The following is a 16015-nucleotide window of genomic DNA, read 5'->3' as shown; positions in this document are numbered from 1 at the left end:
TTTTCCTTGATTTGTTTGTTTTTAAATTTGGTTAACCCTTCTTTTCTCATTGCATTTCTCTATATTTCTATGTTCAGGACTCCCAGAAGACTAGCGGAGGACGCATAGAAACAAACGTAGACATCGGTGTTGTTACGTGGCCAAGGACTAAATTTGTACGTCATTACTTGTGTGCGGGTGATCGTAGGGTTTGTTCAATCCCTCGTTTCTCCTGTCGACATGTTGCCGTCCCGAAGAAAGAACCCAAACAAATGTGTGTCGCCCCAAATAAAATGTCATATGAGACCAGAGACTGATGGCAACAGTTTTAACCTGCTCTCTAACATGACCATATAGCATAAAAAATCATATTTATGTTTGTTGTTAAGCGGCGACCTCTGGTGGTCGTAGCAGTTATTACAGCTGCAAAGGAGGAAGTAGAACAAAGGGTAACAACGCTGGGTAGGAAGGAGAGGTGATGGATGGGTTAAACAAGGACAGGAGATCTCTGTCGGCAATAAGTAACACACATGATGCAGCGTAAATTAATTAGATAACGTAGGTTCGTTTGCAACAGAAGTTAGAGACGTAACTGTAGGATGTTACTTCACCTGGACACAGAAACAAAGAGTTACTACAGAACATCTGGGAGGAGATTGGACGGGAATTAAATGTGTGTTGCACGATGCATGGAAGCTCGTGGGTAGTGACGGTTATATCTTTTGAAACGGACGTGTCTATTTTAGTTTCAGCAGGATGCCGACAAACATCCTATTCGGTCGTTGAGGTTTGAGGATGCGTTTCATTTTTCAGCTGATTCTGCGGCCTCTCTCCCGCTCTCGCTCGCAACATGTTTTTTTATAGACTCTTAACATTGTTAAGATATTGGCTTAAAAAAAATGTTGCTCCTTTATCTTTAGGCACTGTAGCTTAATTTGCAGTGGAGGAGTGGGCGCTCCCATTTTCCAAAAATTTAATTTACTGAGTGTCAGCAGAAATGCTGTAACTTGAGTCAGGAGTTTTTCAGATATCTCAATCTCCCCGAGGTTTTTTTTTCCCCCCCGGAGCCACGCTCCAGTAGCAAGATAAACAGAAAAACAGAAATGTTTTCAACAGTGTACACTGAATCAAACAAGACGTGGAACAATCAGAGGGACGAGCGAAATGTATTCAACACACACACACACACACACAAAATGCACGCGCAGACGAAAATGTGATTACGCACAAAACTTGCCAACTCCAGTCTCTCCGATGGAGTCAATCATTATACATCTCACTGTGCGGGGATATTATCTGAACACACTGAACTGAGTCATTAAGGCCCACCATGATGTGCCTCCCTCTCTTCCATCTTTCTTTTCTCCACACAATGACTCTCCCTCTCCTCCTGTCTCCCTCTGAGGTCTGTGTGAAATATAAACAGACACACACACACACACACACACACACACACACACAACGCTGCTCTCACAGTCCTCAGACACACTTCCTCCCACCATTTCATCCCCTTCCTCCTCCTCCTCCTCCTCCTCCTCTCTCTCTTCCTATAATATTTTTGCTCTCTGCTCCCTCCTCTCCTCTCCTGCTTCTCTCTTTTCAATCCCCTTCTTCCTGTTTTCTTTTGGTTCGTCTCGCTTTTGCGGGAGGTGAACACTTTAAATCACCCCTGAGACGCACACCGTCTGCGACCTTCATGAATCACGGTGTCTTGTGCCTCTTCTTTCATTTTTCTCCCACTCTCCTCCTTTGTGGTTTTCCTTTATATTCCTGTATCTCTATGTGGGGCATCCCCCCGCACCACCACCACCACCACCACCACCACCACCCTCCCCATCACCATCCCCACATATTGTCCAGCTCCCCTCTCTATTCTCTCATCTCTCTCAGCCCTGCTGGCTGGCACACTCTCGCTCCATCCCTCTGTCTCCGATGCAATGCGTCTCATTTATAAAAAAAAAAAAAGAAGGTGTTTTATTTTGCAGGAATAATAAAGAATTGATTTGACGTAAACATCAGCTGTCTCTGCATTCATTTTGTTTGTTTCCCGTTGCGTGAATGTCATAGATAGCCGTTTTTTTAATGATATTTTTCTGAAGGGAAATCAAGGATAAAGAACCTGAAACACACACACACACCTCCTCATTTTCAGTGAGTCACCCTCTAAATGTTTCTCCTCTCGTTCAACTCGAGGAAGGCAGCGAACAGCTTCCTGTCACCCAGCGTCCTCCACTCAACCCCACACACACACACACACACACACACACACACACACACACACATTCAAATCGCTGCACTTTTCATTATTGTCGCATGTCTTACCTAAGAGGCAGAAATACAAACGCTCTACACTCTGAGAGCAGCACATTTTCTGTCCGGAGCAATTTTTAAAAAACAAAACAAAAGAAGGGCGTTCAAAAGCATGTAGATGAGCTGCAGAATAATCACCGCTGAGCCCAGTTTGGACACTTAAAAGCATTCAAGCTCAGACTTTTCCACATACAGGGGCACATCCCTGCATCTTTATTATGGTAATACCTTCTGCAACACTGCGAGTGATAAACACACACAAGCACCTGAACCCAAATACATACATTTACTCCGTGAAGAGAAAACACACTTAATTCTCAGCAGATCTCGTTTCCCTTCAAGGCGAAAGGAAAAAAGAGTTGTTTTTGTGAGGGAGCAGGAGACACATGTGGGGGGTCCGAGAGTGGGTTTTTGTGCATGTGTGCATTTTGGCACTTAAGTAGGTGTGTAGAGTCCCTGCAGAATCTGGGCCTGTGCTTAAGGACGACTGCAGAAACACACAGTCAGAGTAAATGAGAGGAGGCGTGAGGGATGGAGCTGATAAATGGAACTGAGGACTGTGAGCGATGAGAAACACGCTTTGTCTCTCACCTGCCAGAAGATGTTGTCGATGGTGTTGCCCAGGAATCCTTCTCTGTTGTCGGACGACAGAAGTTTGGGCCCAAGTATCGTCATGAACTCCTCGAAGTCCACCTGGCCGTCCCCTGTGGGCAACGCACACCAACACAGAGGAGGAACAGGAGGAGACAGACGGAGACACGCAGAAAATCAGATAGACTGACGGGAAAGCTGGTGGAGTGGAGCTAAATAATGCATTTCATGCTGAAGTTTATTTGCTTGGCGAAACAAAGGAAGGCGCCCTGAGACAGATCAACAGATGGATGTGCCCTCAGCCGTGACAAACACCCATGCATCATCACCGCTAATTCACCTTTTCGAATAAGGTGGGCGCACCTGCGGGAGGGCACGCGCACCTTCGCCAGCGAAACCGTTTTTGCGTCGAGGCGACAATCGAGGGAGCATTCTGCAAATTTATATTCAAAGGACGCAACTTGTAAGCGTTTGCATTCTGTATTCTCCTGCTGCAGATAGCAATCAACAGGCAGCGTCCCGTGGAATTAGTAATCAGTGAACATCTTCACTACAGCTTGTATTGCAAACCGAGTTACTTGCAGAGGCTTATTATCCTATATATTGCCAATATTGATCGTACCGCCAGTGTTCATCATTATCTAATGTTAATGTCTGTTAGTGCATCAGAGGCATTAGTAGCAGTTCGCAGCAGTCTCATGCGGCCGTGTAAGTACTGTTAGCAGGATGACTCTTCATTTTATGGGTCTGCAATTCCTGAATAATTTCCAAGAAAGTTGCCCGCGAAGAACTGTGTAATTTGGTGTTAATTACAGGGTAAATAGAGACAATCTGCAATTTGCACTCTTGCAGTGAATGAATTCTAATTAATTGCTGTGTGACTTAGACAGTGTGCACAGCAGGACAAACGAACATGCCATAAAGTGAAATTTGTAAACAGCATGTATGGAGAATTAAGTTTTAAATAGATGTTTTTTTGTCGCAGGAAACTCTTTCCACTCCCACACGATTAGAGCCAAATTACGCCGGGTTTTGCAGGAAAAGAAACGAAGAGGAAATTGCCGGCTCGTAAAATCAGGCATTACCTTGTAATACAGTATATTACTGGTATTAAAGGGCTTCAGCTCTCTGCTCTGAAATCAGACTGCAGTTTCTCCAAAATGCGGCTTTAAATTAACATAATATAATCTCATATTTTAAGACTACTTTGCCTAAAACCTGGATAAGAAGATAATGTGAGAGATCAGCGGATTGAGATTTCTGAAGGAGGGAGGTTTAATAAAGAATTACTCATCTAAAGGACTCCGCAGGTTGTCTTACACCTGATAATAATTGACATGCTTAAAAATAATTGTGCCTGCGACCGCTTGCAGTGCTTTTTCTAGCGACGGCAGCGAGACGATACGAGTCAGAGGATTTTGAGAGTGTTGCCGTCTCTCCTCAGAACAAATGGTGGCGCTGCGCTCAGATGGTCCGACTACTCACGGAGGCAAAAGCGAAAAAAGCTTTTAGCTTTGACCTTTGATATTCACCGCGAGCTGCGGAATCAAGAGCATGCAGATAAGAACCAGCTGAAAGATTGACTAGCTTGTTTGTGATGCAGCGGCTGCTTAGGAGTAATTGCAATCGTCTGTGGATTTACAAGCAGAGCTGGAGTGAAGGGAGCAGGAGCAGACGGGTCCCTTCTTTATTGTCTCCAGGGGAATTTGTTTTTGACAATTGACCACCTGCTGCTCTTCAGGCAGTTTAAGACACAGTTTTGCAGGAACACTTTGAAGGACATTGCAACTCAAGATCCCATTTTTGCTCCGGCAACTGAAAGAGGCGTTAAGTCCTGTGTTTTGGGCGTCAGTTAACAGTGTTTCACTTACATCTCAGTAAAGTTCAACACATAAAACAGCCACACAGGTTGTCTGTGCAAACATGTTTTTATGATCCATATTTATGTTTATTCAGCGAGGACCTCTAGTGGCTGATGTGATTATGACTGCAGCAAAGGAGGAAGTCAGGTGAGGAGTCAGCGTTGGCTTATTTTAAATCATGCAGCACACTTAGGTCCTACCTAACGTAACGTAAATAATATGAATTCTATTTGCTGCAAATTAAGAAAACACAACTTCTCTCCCCAAATCCTTTAATTCACGGTGAATAAAACTTGAAATCATTCTGATTCTGCCTCACACAGCGTTCGTGTGTCAAGTTTGTTCTTTAAATTCTTTCTTTCTGGTTGGAGTCTCGTTTTCATGGTCATAGGAAATTATAATTTCTCAGACTGAACCAGACGACGCGACAGTTTCACAACGATAACAACATGTTTGTCAGGTTCACCTGTCGTTGGTGTTCTCCTTCAAGCGTCTACACATCATGTATACAAACACTGAACACATGCATTACAGTATAAACAGCCACAGACTTATGAGGAGGTTCACTCTGTGTTTTGTGTGTGTGTGGGGTTCGCTCTGTGCATGCACCCAAGTGTGTGTCCTTCTGTAGTGCCTCACCATCCATGTCCAGTCTCTGCATGATGATGGCCAGCTCCACCTCGCTGGGCATGTAACCCAGGGAGCGCATGGCCATGCCCAGCTCCTGTTTGGAGATGAAACCATTCCCATCTCGATCCAAAACACGGAACGCCTCGCGGATTTCTGCACGGCAAAAACACACACAACATATCACCGAACATTACTGTCTGTCTTCACTGTCAAAGATCATTTCAGTCTTTTGAATATATACGTATAATTACAGGTTTAGATAAACGGTGTTTTCTTGACATTGTGATGGTTCCATTTTCTTTCTAAATGAAGTTAAACGTGTGAGTTTTCCATCTTGTCGGTGCTGATTTGTGGTTTTCTCTTCAGTCTGAGACGAGGCTGACAGTGTGATGTGAGATGTGAATGAGTCCTTCACCTCTGCTCTGCTTTGTCATTTATTTTCCTGTCCTTGTTTTGTCTGTGTCTTAAAGTTCAGAGACTCATCGCAGCAGATGAAACTGTCCGTTCACCTTTCTTCTTTATTACCAACAGCTGGGAGTTCATTGATTGCCTGATTGTCTCTTGTCTGTCCTGTGTGTGTGTGTGTGTGTGTGTGTGTGTGTGTTAAAGAGGTTTCCTTGTTCTCTTCATTTCTTTTTATTCATCCATATTTGAGACTCTGTGACTGACTCTCATCCGTCACGTCATCAGAGCACTTCTTTTGATTTTCACTGTACAAGTGCAATAATTCTGACTTCTGTTCGTGTCATTTTATTGTCAAATCGTCTCTTTCACATTCTGAGTGTTTGATCTCTGCCGTGCTGCGTGATGTCGGTTACGGTTCCCATGTCTGCGCTGCCTGTTACTCTACAGATTGTGTGAATAATGACTGTTGTCTCTCAGGAGCAAAGGCAAAAATAGCGTGATGTTGTCACAGCGCCACAAAAACCACTCTGGGAGGAGGTCGGGGCGGGTGGTTACATCATCAGCTGTGTTTGCATGCCGTCTCTTACCTTTACTCAGCATTGGATTCTTTCGCTAATCATTAACACAATCATTCTCTTAGCGGGTGGTTAAAATCAATACTTCCTAATCAACGATAGATTGAATGAATACTTGTACGTTGAAGAGGGCAACTGTAGCGACAATCTCACAGAGAAATGTCGCCTGACTTTGCTGTTTCTCTCAGTGTCAGTCTGTCTGCACACTAAACCGGCTCAGACACAGACACAGTTACTAACTAGCCGGTGAATATAGTATTTTGCAGCTGAAGTTTCAGATATTTCCAAGGAGACATTAATGTTAGACAAATGCCTCTTTCACACTGGACAAAAGACCCTCACATCTGGGCTTCGTCTTCAATAGAAAAGTGTAAAACTGACATTAATTAACAAGGAGCGTGACTCTGCTGTAGTCGCGGATGTTGATCGGATGTGATGGAAACACAACACCAGGGTGGACACGATAATTCACACCCTCTTTCCAGCGTGATTCTAGTTAAGGACACTCAAATCTAATCAAATCATTTTAATTCATATAGCCCCAAAATCACAATCACACTGTCTCAGTGAGCTTTACAATCTGTATCGTGACCGACATCCTCAGACCCTCGATACGAGTGAGGAGAAACTTGCCACATAACTGAATAAACAAGCTGTTCTCAGAGGAATATCAGGTCCCCAGGACACTGTTTGAAGCTGGAAAGGTGACGGGGTCCGCCACATATAAACAAAGTAAAACGGTATGAAATTGTGTTGTCCTTAAATGTCAGTTTGTTTATTCAGTCAGTTTGTTTGTTCAGTGTGCCGAGGCGTCACTGCACATGTTTCTCCTGGTGCGTCGTCTCTCAGAGACACATTTCTCAGCATCACAGTGTTGTCTTGACGGTTTGGGGCAGCGGATCAGAAATTCACGACACGTGTTTATTTTGGAGCACGGTGACCCACAACCTTATATTAAAAAAAATTTAAAAAACGAGTTGCATGGTTGTGTCGTCGGCCTCACAGCATCTCAAAATGTACCAGTGAGCCATCAGATGGTGTGAGTGAGAGGAGCTTTTCCGTGAGACAAAATTAATGATTAACAGATCTGAGCAGGTAGTTGGTGCTGAAAGGTGCTTCCCCGGCGCTGATAACAGGCTTTCCCATTAACGGAGAGTGCTGCAGCCTTTCTCTCAGGCAAATCAAGGTGAGGGTGATCTCCCGTCCTCTCCCTCCCCCTCGTCCTCTCCCTCCCTCTTTCCTTGTCTCTCCTGCATCTTTACATACTTATTGTATTTTCCAAACCTCCGGGGGACTGTACCAATCCCTCCACACAGCACAATCACCATCAGCATTGCCAAGAGCGTTTCCGACTCTCTCCTCCCACATGAAAGGCTTCCTTCTGACTTGAAATTGTAAACGCGCACGCTGCTCATGAGGCATCTATGCGTTCATGCAGCACAATTACTCAAGTCACTGAGGACCTTCTTACGAAACACCCTGGTCAATCTCTGGCTAATTACTTGTCAATCAGTTGGCACTGTCTGAGCGGGGGTGGGAAAGGGGGCAGGCGGAGCTTTGGAGCGGGATGGAAGTGGTCGAATTTATCGACTTGATAAAGACAGCAGGGACAGGAAAGACTTTGTGAGTCTTTATCCCACCTCTCTCTGTACTTCTGTGGATCTGCACACTCCAGGGGTGGGAGAGGGTGTCATATCAACTGGCATTCGGCGTTTGTGCAAATCTTTACAGGCGAAACCCAATCGAGAAGAGTAATAGCTCGCTGCACGGCGGAATTTAAATCACAATTTTCCCAAGACTAATCCTTTTGCGAACTTAAACGATGAATTTTACATGAAGTTCATCTCTCTCTGTGTCTTTCTCAGGCTGCTTGTCATTAATATTCTCGTCCTGACATGCTGCTCCTTCCTCTCCTCTGTGTAATAAGTCCGTCTCAGATCTGCCTCCTATGTCTGTCTTTGCTTCGTCAGTTGCGTGAGAGACGAAGTTCAGTCGCGGCCTCCAGCCCTGAGCCTGTAAATATCCCCCGCGGCTGATAACCAGAGTCGAGCACCGTGCCACTACCTCCCCCTTTTCCCTCGCTCACTATATAAAATGAGAGTCAGAGGCGGCGGGGGGCAGATTGGAAATGCGGGCAAGTGTTCGGCCTCCCAAAACAAAAGTGAGATGTATTTGTATGCAGCTCAACAGTGAGGAGTGCGTTTTCAATAGGGTACGAATGAGCTGCTCCGTGATGTATTACAGTGCAACGTGTGTGTGTGTGTGTGTGTGTGTGTTGGTGTGTGAGTGTGCAGCTGCCTGTGCGTGGCGGTGTATTGTGAGACTCAACCCCCCAGGACTGTACATGTTCTCGCTGTGATTGATGAAATGCCTCAAAAGCGGAGAAAAGGATAGCGGCGATTCCAACACAGGGGGGTGATTAACTAGCCTTCTATCTGCGCTAACAGATGATCCGAGAAGAACCTTCAGCGTCTCTCTGAAGTGGGATTAGGAGTTTTCGAATGCTGGCGGCAAACACCACGGATATTTTGTCCACATCAAACAATCCCATTGGTCGCGTTGGATCTGCGGCTGACAGGGCCGAGATAATGCTTCATCAGAATGTCTGGAGTCTAAGAGTCCAGATTCAATTTATATAATGGCCCTACATAGGTCCAGACTACCTTACCCTTCCCACTGCCCTTGACAAACAAAAGCACAGTCGGAGGCTAACGGGACTAATCATGGCGACACGTTTCAGTCGCCGCGCCAGCTTCAGCAACTGTTTCAGTGAACTGGGCTGAGTCGAGTTGTGCACGAGGGACACTGGATTAAAAGATTTATGAGACAAAGTACTTCATACCAAAGCTCATCGGAGCAAAACTACAATGGGCCACATGTATAAACACAAACAAACAGCTTCAGTCAGAAACACACTCTCACGCTCTCCGTCCTCGCTCGGTGAGAGGATTACTGCAGCTGCTTCTTCTCCACCAAAGCAGAAATATACACACTCACTGCCGTCACTGTGAGTCTTTGTGAGGTTACGTCAAAGAGTCGCCTCACATCAGGACCTCAACGTGATGACAAACAGTCGGATCCGTACGCATGTTGCCAGCCTGAAAGAAGAAACTCCTCTGTGTCAACAGAGAGAGACTGCAGATTGTTACTTCTCAGTGTGTTTTTTTGCTCTGATTATTTGTTATGATACATTTTTCCTCACTTTAAATATATTTAACAGCGGGGAAAAGCACAATCAGACGATCATAAAACCACAGCTACAACAACAACAAAAAAAAAAATCTGCTGTGTTTCCCACACATATATTTTACTTGGACCAATGGCGATATACCTGGGTGAGCCGCCTAAGTAAAATAAATGTGTGGGAAACACTGCAACTTTTTGGAATTGGGGTTGTATGATCGATGACACATTTGGAGACCAATTCTAACATCATATACTTTTTTTAAATCGGCCTGAGAGAACGACGGCATCCTTGATCCTCGGTGTCATTTTGGTGCACGTTTGATTTGATCAGCAACATAATTAGCAAGATTTCTCTGCACGCGTCTCTCCTCACCAAATCCTCAAACAGGAGGTGCTTCTGATGCTGCTCAGCCCAGCCGCTGCCTGTTAACGACCAAGGACGCTTCTTCATACCCGATCATGATACTATCAGCTGTTATCAGTGAACCTGCTCACCTGAGGGACGATTCAAACAGGTGTTTTTCAATCATACATTTTGTTGCCTCTGTCACAACTTGATTGAAATGTGTTAAAACGTGGCATCTGATTCATTAAAGTGAAACACATATTTACAAAACTCACTGAAGCTGATGAGGTAAGTTGTATTTGTGCTGTTTTATTTATGTTTTAATCGGTCTCCCAACTTTCTTTTGATCAGTGTTGTACAAATTAAGAACAAGCAGACGCCACTTTATATGGATGTTAATACTAAAATATGAGTGCGCCTGTACTGATGCTAATTACGCTCAAACTGCAAGTGTGTACCGTAGGTCGACTTTAATCCAGGCATTCTGTCCGTATATCGCAGCGGTCAAATTAACTAGGAGGAGAAAGCGGCGGCAGATAGTAAACTCAAGCTGTCGGTGGTAAACAACTTTGTTTACAACGTGTCTGAGAGCCAGTTCAAAGAATCCCAGTGTTTGTGCTCGTTGCCACAATCCCAGATCTCAGGAATGACTTCAGAGAGAACAGTGTTCGTGTAACTGAGCCAACAAATATCACCATTGTTGTAATCGAAGGAGTTTTACGTCAGAAAATGCTAATATGAGTCCTTTTTGAAGCGGTCATCTTTAACATTTTGCTACAAAAAGACCTGGAGAGTGCAGTTTTACTTTAAAGCAGAGTGCAGGGGCCATCGCTTCTGCACTAGACTGATTGTAAACTTGGATTAGGAGGCTGATATCAATACATCCGTGTCCTAATTAAGGCCTGGTCGCATATATTTTATTTCTGTCACGTCACTCTGAGTCCTGTGACTGATTTTATTTCCTAAGCTCCATAATTGGAAACCGATGCATCTCGCCGAGCGCCGACAAATGGCTAAATGGAAAAACCTCTCCCTGGGAGAATTGAAGCGTTGTAACTGCATTGTTCCCGTAGTGAAACATTAATTGCTCGTACCTCACACTTTACTCTGCACCCTCACCACCACCTCCCATCCACCCTCTCTCTCTCTCTCTCCCTCTCTCGGTACACTCACCTCCCAGCTCCTCTGTGGAGATGCTGGTCAGCTGGAAGGATTCGCTGCCCTCCGTCAGGGAGCTGCTCAGGTAGTTGTCTGGATAGAGCAGGCCCGCCCGCACATGGTGGAATGGCATCTTCTCCCTGCAGAGCACACACACAGTCTGAATAAACATTGCATGTGTGTGTGTGTGTGTGTGTGTGTGTGTGTGTGTGTGTGTGTGTGTGTGTGTGTGTGTGTGTGTGTGTGTGTGTGTGCATGTATATTCAAACCCCGGCGACCAGCGTGGTCAGGAGCTCTTTTTAGAAACATGGTCTCCTGTGGAGGGAACATTGTTCCTTCCAAACCGCTGTCTCCTCGTGGTACAATCACAGTGACAAATTATGTAATCACATTATAATTCAATGGAGAAGGGGGAAAAAAAAACCATTCCACTCTTATTGTTCTGATAAATACCGTCAGGAACTCGGTATTATCTAGCGATCATTCTCTCAGCGCCTTTCTCTCCTGCTCACTCTTTGTTCAGCCTCCTTATAGTCCACAGAGGGAACGCACTAAAGTCCTGTCACTGGTTATCGTTTCTTCTAACCCTGCCGTCACATCTCCTGACTGCCTGTCCTGCCAGACACTCCCCAACACCTCACCAAGAGACTTCAGGGCTCGACAGGGCATCAATCTGCCGCGACCCCGTTGCTGTCGTCTGATCATGAGACGATTCTCTGATTTGATTCATGAGAGACGCCACCTCCGAGGGCTCTCCCTGTCTAATGTTGTGACACTTTGGCAATATCCTTCATGTAATATTCCTGCCAATAGTAGAGGCTGAAGTGAGCCGAGCCGAAGTGAGGGAGGGAAAGAAAGAAAGAGAGACAGGGAGGGAGCGAGAAGAGAAGAGATAGAGATCCCGAGAGGATTTCATGAGCGCGCCGCTGCCAGACAGCAGAGATGGAGATGGAAGAGAGGATGTCTCTGTCACAGGCAACTTGGTCAAAGCATAAACTCCTCTCCTCTCCTCTCCTCCTCTCCTCTCCTCTCCTCTCCTCTCCTGTTCTCTCCTCTCCTCTCCTCTCCTCCTCTCCTCTCCTCCTCTCCTCCTCTCCTCTCCTGTTCTCTCCTCCTCTCCTCTCCTCTCCTCTCCTCTCCTCCTCTCCTCTCCTCCTCTCCTCTCCTCCTCTCCTCCTCTCCTCTCCTCCTCTCCTCTCCTGTTCTCTCCTCTCCTCCTCTCCTCCTCTCCTCTCCTCTCCTCTCCTCCTCTCCTCTCCTCACCTCTCCTCTCTCTGTTATTTGAGACATAAATCCTGTGTGTGTCTTGGAATCAGAGCCGAGGGAGGGAGAGGACGCAGACTGAGCGTAAAGACAAAGACAGTGTAAAAGGTTAAGAGCCTTGGGATCAGTGTGAGTCTGCTCCGCTGATCTGTAGAGGACAGTAGGTGTGGAGATGGCTGTGTGTGTGTGTGTGTGTGTGTGTGTGTGTGTGTGTGTGTGTGTGTGTGTGTGTGTGTGTGTGTGTGTGTGTGTGTGTGTGTAGAAAGGTGTGTGTGTAGAAAGGTGTGTGTATGTGCACAAACTCTGTGAGCTCCGAGGAGATTTGGTCCATCTGCTGCTGGTTTTACTCTTGACCCACCTGCACATTAAAGGAACAGTTCATGCCCAGCTCGCAGTCCACAACAAATAATGCCTGACATATAATTCTTTGCCAAAAGATAAGATAACCACAAATGTCACATTTTTGTATTTTTATTTATTTATTTTTTTTTTGGAGTTCCTATGATTGCAGAGCAGCTCTAGAGGAGCGTGTTGCCACCTACTGTGTCGGCGTGTGACGATTCTATGCTTGTTATGTCAATTAAAGCAATTTGGCTGCATATTATATAATAAGCAGATAATATAAATTTCCCTTGTGAATCCAGAAAACCCCAAAATGCTCCGCACAGCTTGTCTGTGAGATCCCAGAGCTGTTTTACCGTGAACCTCCAGAAAAGTTTTGTGGACTATAAAATCTTCCCCCAACTTTCCATTTATACATGGAGGTGAGTAGATAATTTTTTTCCTCTTTTTTGGTAAACTGCTCCTTTAACTACTATACTCAACCAAGATCTGTCCTGCAATCATAGGTTTCAATTACTGGTCATCATTGTTGGATCATCGTCCAACATGTACCAACCATTCTGAGAGAGCCCAGGACAGAATGTCCTATAATAATAATAATAATAATAATAATAATAATAATACGCACCACCGGTTGAAGCTACAGTCTACTTGGTCCAGTACACACACACACACACACACACACTCACTCCCTTTTCAACCCATCAATGCAGACACAGACAGATGAAAAAAATAGACATAACAAGACAGAAACAGTCAGTCAGAGTGTCCTGCAGTTCACTTTACTGCTCGGGACACTTTACCAACCCAAGATATCGATATTTAAAGACTGACACTCAACAATCAACCAACCTTGTGGTGCGTTTACAAACAGCTCAGACACATCCTGACTCTACCTTTTAGTTTAAAGGGGCACTATGTAGTTTTGGAGAATAAATTCCAACTCAGAATTTTAATATTTACAATACTAATGAGGTAATGATACAAAACCAGAGAAGTGAGTGACGAGGCCTTCAGGTCCACCAGAACAAACCACGTACTTTGCAGTAAACACGGTGGGAATATGTGCATGCTGCTTGTTGCTGTGCTTTAGATGCATGTTGGCTTGTATGTGCAGACACAGCAGATTTTTACATGTGTATTTGTGCATAAAAGGTTTAAGTTTAAGCACACCTCTGCAAAATTAATGACTCCGTGGGCCATGTTCAAATTCCTGCGGGGATGTAGATGAAGGAAACATGTTGCGTTACTTTCTCCCCTTCAGGTGGAGATGTTTGACTAGAAGAACAACTAAATATAAACGAGTCATGGTGCAGAGATCATGAACATTTAAAGGATGTTAAATAAATGAGAATCTTCAGATTAAACAGAACCCAGCAAATATTTAAACGGTGGACAAATTAATAAGACATATGATAAGAACTTAATACGAGAATGTATTTTAACAGTCCATCTGCTCTCACAATTGTTCCCCTGACAGAAACTCCCACTCACTCACTCACGGCTGATCCTTTCTCTCTCCGTCTCCCCATCGCTCCCCCGTTTCTCTCCCACATATTTTTTGAATTTTTTTTTTTTCTACTCATGAAAACATAGACTGTTGTCACAGAGATGGACATGAGAGCTGACAAGGACAAGCTACAGCAGAAAAACCCTTCATCTGATAAGTCTCACCGCCTGGCAGGAGAGAGCAGGAAGACAGACAGTCAGACGGGTGAGACAGGGAGAGAGAGAGAGAGACAGACGGGGGGGAAGAGGATGAAAGAGGTGAATGAAAGCAGGCTGACTGACGGCGTTTGAACTGTGGGGTCACCTGCGCCCCAGGGAGGCTCAGTTTCGAGGCTTCGGCGTGGTGATCAGAGCGAACTTAAGCTCAGACGGGAGTGAAGAGGCTGAGATGAAGAGAGAGGATCAACCCAGATTGAAACCGAAAGCTGAGAATGTGGAGAAAAAGGGGGAATCGTGTTTTTTCCACACCTCCCTCGCTCCCCGTGGAGAGAGATGCATTAGCAGAGTGGCAGAACAGAGCTGACGGGTCACTACAGTATTTTTTTCCTCCCCCCCCTCACAACAGTATCCCATCACAGGCAGGCAGCCCTGACAAGACAACAGAATCAAGCCTCGATCAAAGGAACCAGGCTGTTAGTAGCGCAGCCACCAATTAGGCATCAAAACATGCAAAACCGTGTGATTTAACTTCATCCAGGGACTCTCTGATCCGCGAGAGAGATCTGTGAGCTGGACCTCATGAAAGACATTCAACAAAATTATTCTCTTTTTTTTTTTACATCAAGCCACCGAAACGTCAGTTAGCTCGTCGTGTCTACTCCAGTTTTGGGAGATGAGACTTCTGCTGCTGCCGCCTGCCAAAAATAATGAGGGTGCAGTTGATCAGCTGAGTGCTGGATGAAGGTAAAACTGCAACTCTGCCATTTGTCAGATGGACCACAGACACACACACACACACACACACACACACACACACACACACACACACAGGACAGGAGGAACAACTGTAGCATCAAACAGGAGCATGTGTTGCCTCAACAGGCAGAGCACAATAAAATGGCCTCCTTATTAGATTTGCAGCTAAACCAATCATAAGAAATGCTTCATGGAATTCAACTTGCTTCCCTCCCTGCTCAATGTCACACAGAAGTCACCTTGGGCAGCCTCCACACAGCAGCAGCCTCTCAGAGCTCAACTCTCACAGTGTTTCCTCAGCAGAGGCGCTGGATGAGCTGCCCATCTCGTTCCAGCTGGAGGTCAGTCTGGGTCATCCAGCCCTTCATCTCCTGTCCGCTGGTGTAAGACTATGGTCTGCCACCCTCACTGAGCCGTGAGTGGGGGGGGGGGGGGGGTTCTGAGAATAAAAAAGAAGAAGTAGAGAAAAAAAAAAAAAACATGCGCGCTACCCGCCAAAAATGCTCGCACCCACACCGCCCAACGCCACGCACGTCCTCCATCCGCTCCCATCCACAGGCGGGTCTCCTCCGGGGTTTCAGATGATGAATGTGTGCGAGGCAGGTGACAGATTTGGCCATCATGCTTCATGACTGTGGAGTTTGAGAGCATCTGGCAGTGAGACCGAGTACAACTGGGCTCCAGACCGCAGCCCGTTTATCAGCAGCAATATGTGAGCCGCCACAGCTGAGTGAGCGTCATGTGTCTGTGTGATGGACTGCTCCGCGTCCGTCTGCGTGTTCAGACAATCATACTGTAATTACACTTATAGCGCGCGTGTGATGGACCTATAATCACCCAATCACACCGATCAAACCCACGCAGCGCGCACCGACGCGCGCGCTCGCACCGTACGAACAGCTGGAAAAGAGATTTTAAAATAGACACAGACATCATTCTGTTGT

At 45.6% G+C, this 16015-nt stretch overlaps 1 protein-coding gene across 5 annotated transcripts in view; it reads right to left on the bottom strand.

Moving 5' to 3' along the window:
• Positions 1 to 16015, bottom strand: part of caln2 (calneuron 2) — a 33145-nt gene that overhangs the window by 13574 nt on the left and 3556 nt on the right. For 3 of the 5 annotated variants that reach the window (XM_037118425.1, XM_037118426.1, XM_037118424.1), the window contains exons 2-4: positions 11058 to 11182; positions 5382 to 5525; positions 2881 to 2993 (exon numbers count right to left, since the gene is read on the bottom strand). In XM_037118425.1, the coding sequence (XP_036974320.1) occupies positions 2881 to 2993; positions 5382 to 5525; positions 11058 to 11175 (375 nt within the window). In that variant the 5' untranslated portion in view covers positions 11176 to 11182. Of the gene's footprint in view, positions 1 to 2469; positions 2777 to 2880; positions 2994 to 5381; positions 5526 to 11057; positions 11183 to 12607; positions 12664 to 16015 lie in introns of those variants that run through there. The other 2 variants (XM_037118427.1, XM_037118423.1) reach the window with 2 other exon arrangements.

Source organism: Acanthopagrus latus, chromosome 13 (assembly GCF_904848185.1).
Source record: "Acanthopagrus latus isolate v.2019 chromosome 13, fAcaLat1.1, whole genome shotgun sequence".
Classification (NCBI taxonomy): domain Eukaryota; kingdom Metazoa; phylum Chordata; class Actinopteri; order Spariformes; family Sparidae; genus Acanthopagrus; species Acanthopagrus latus.
This window is presented reverse-complemented; position numbering and strand designations above follow the sequence as displayed.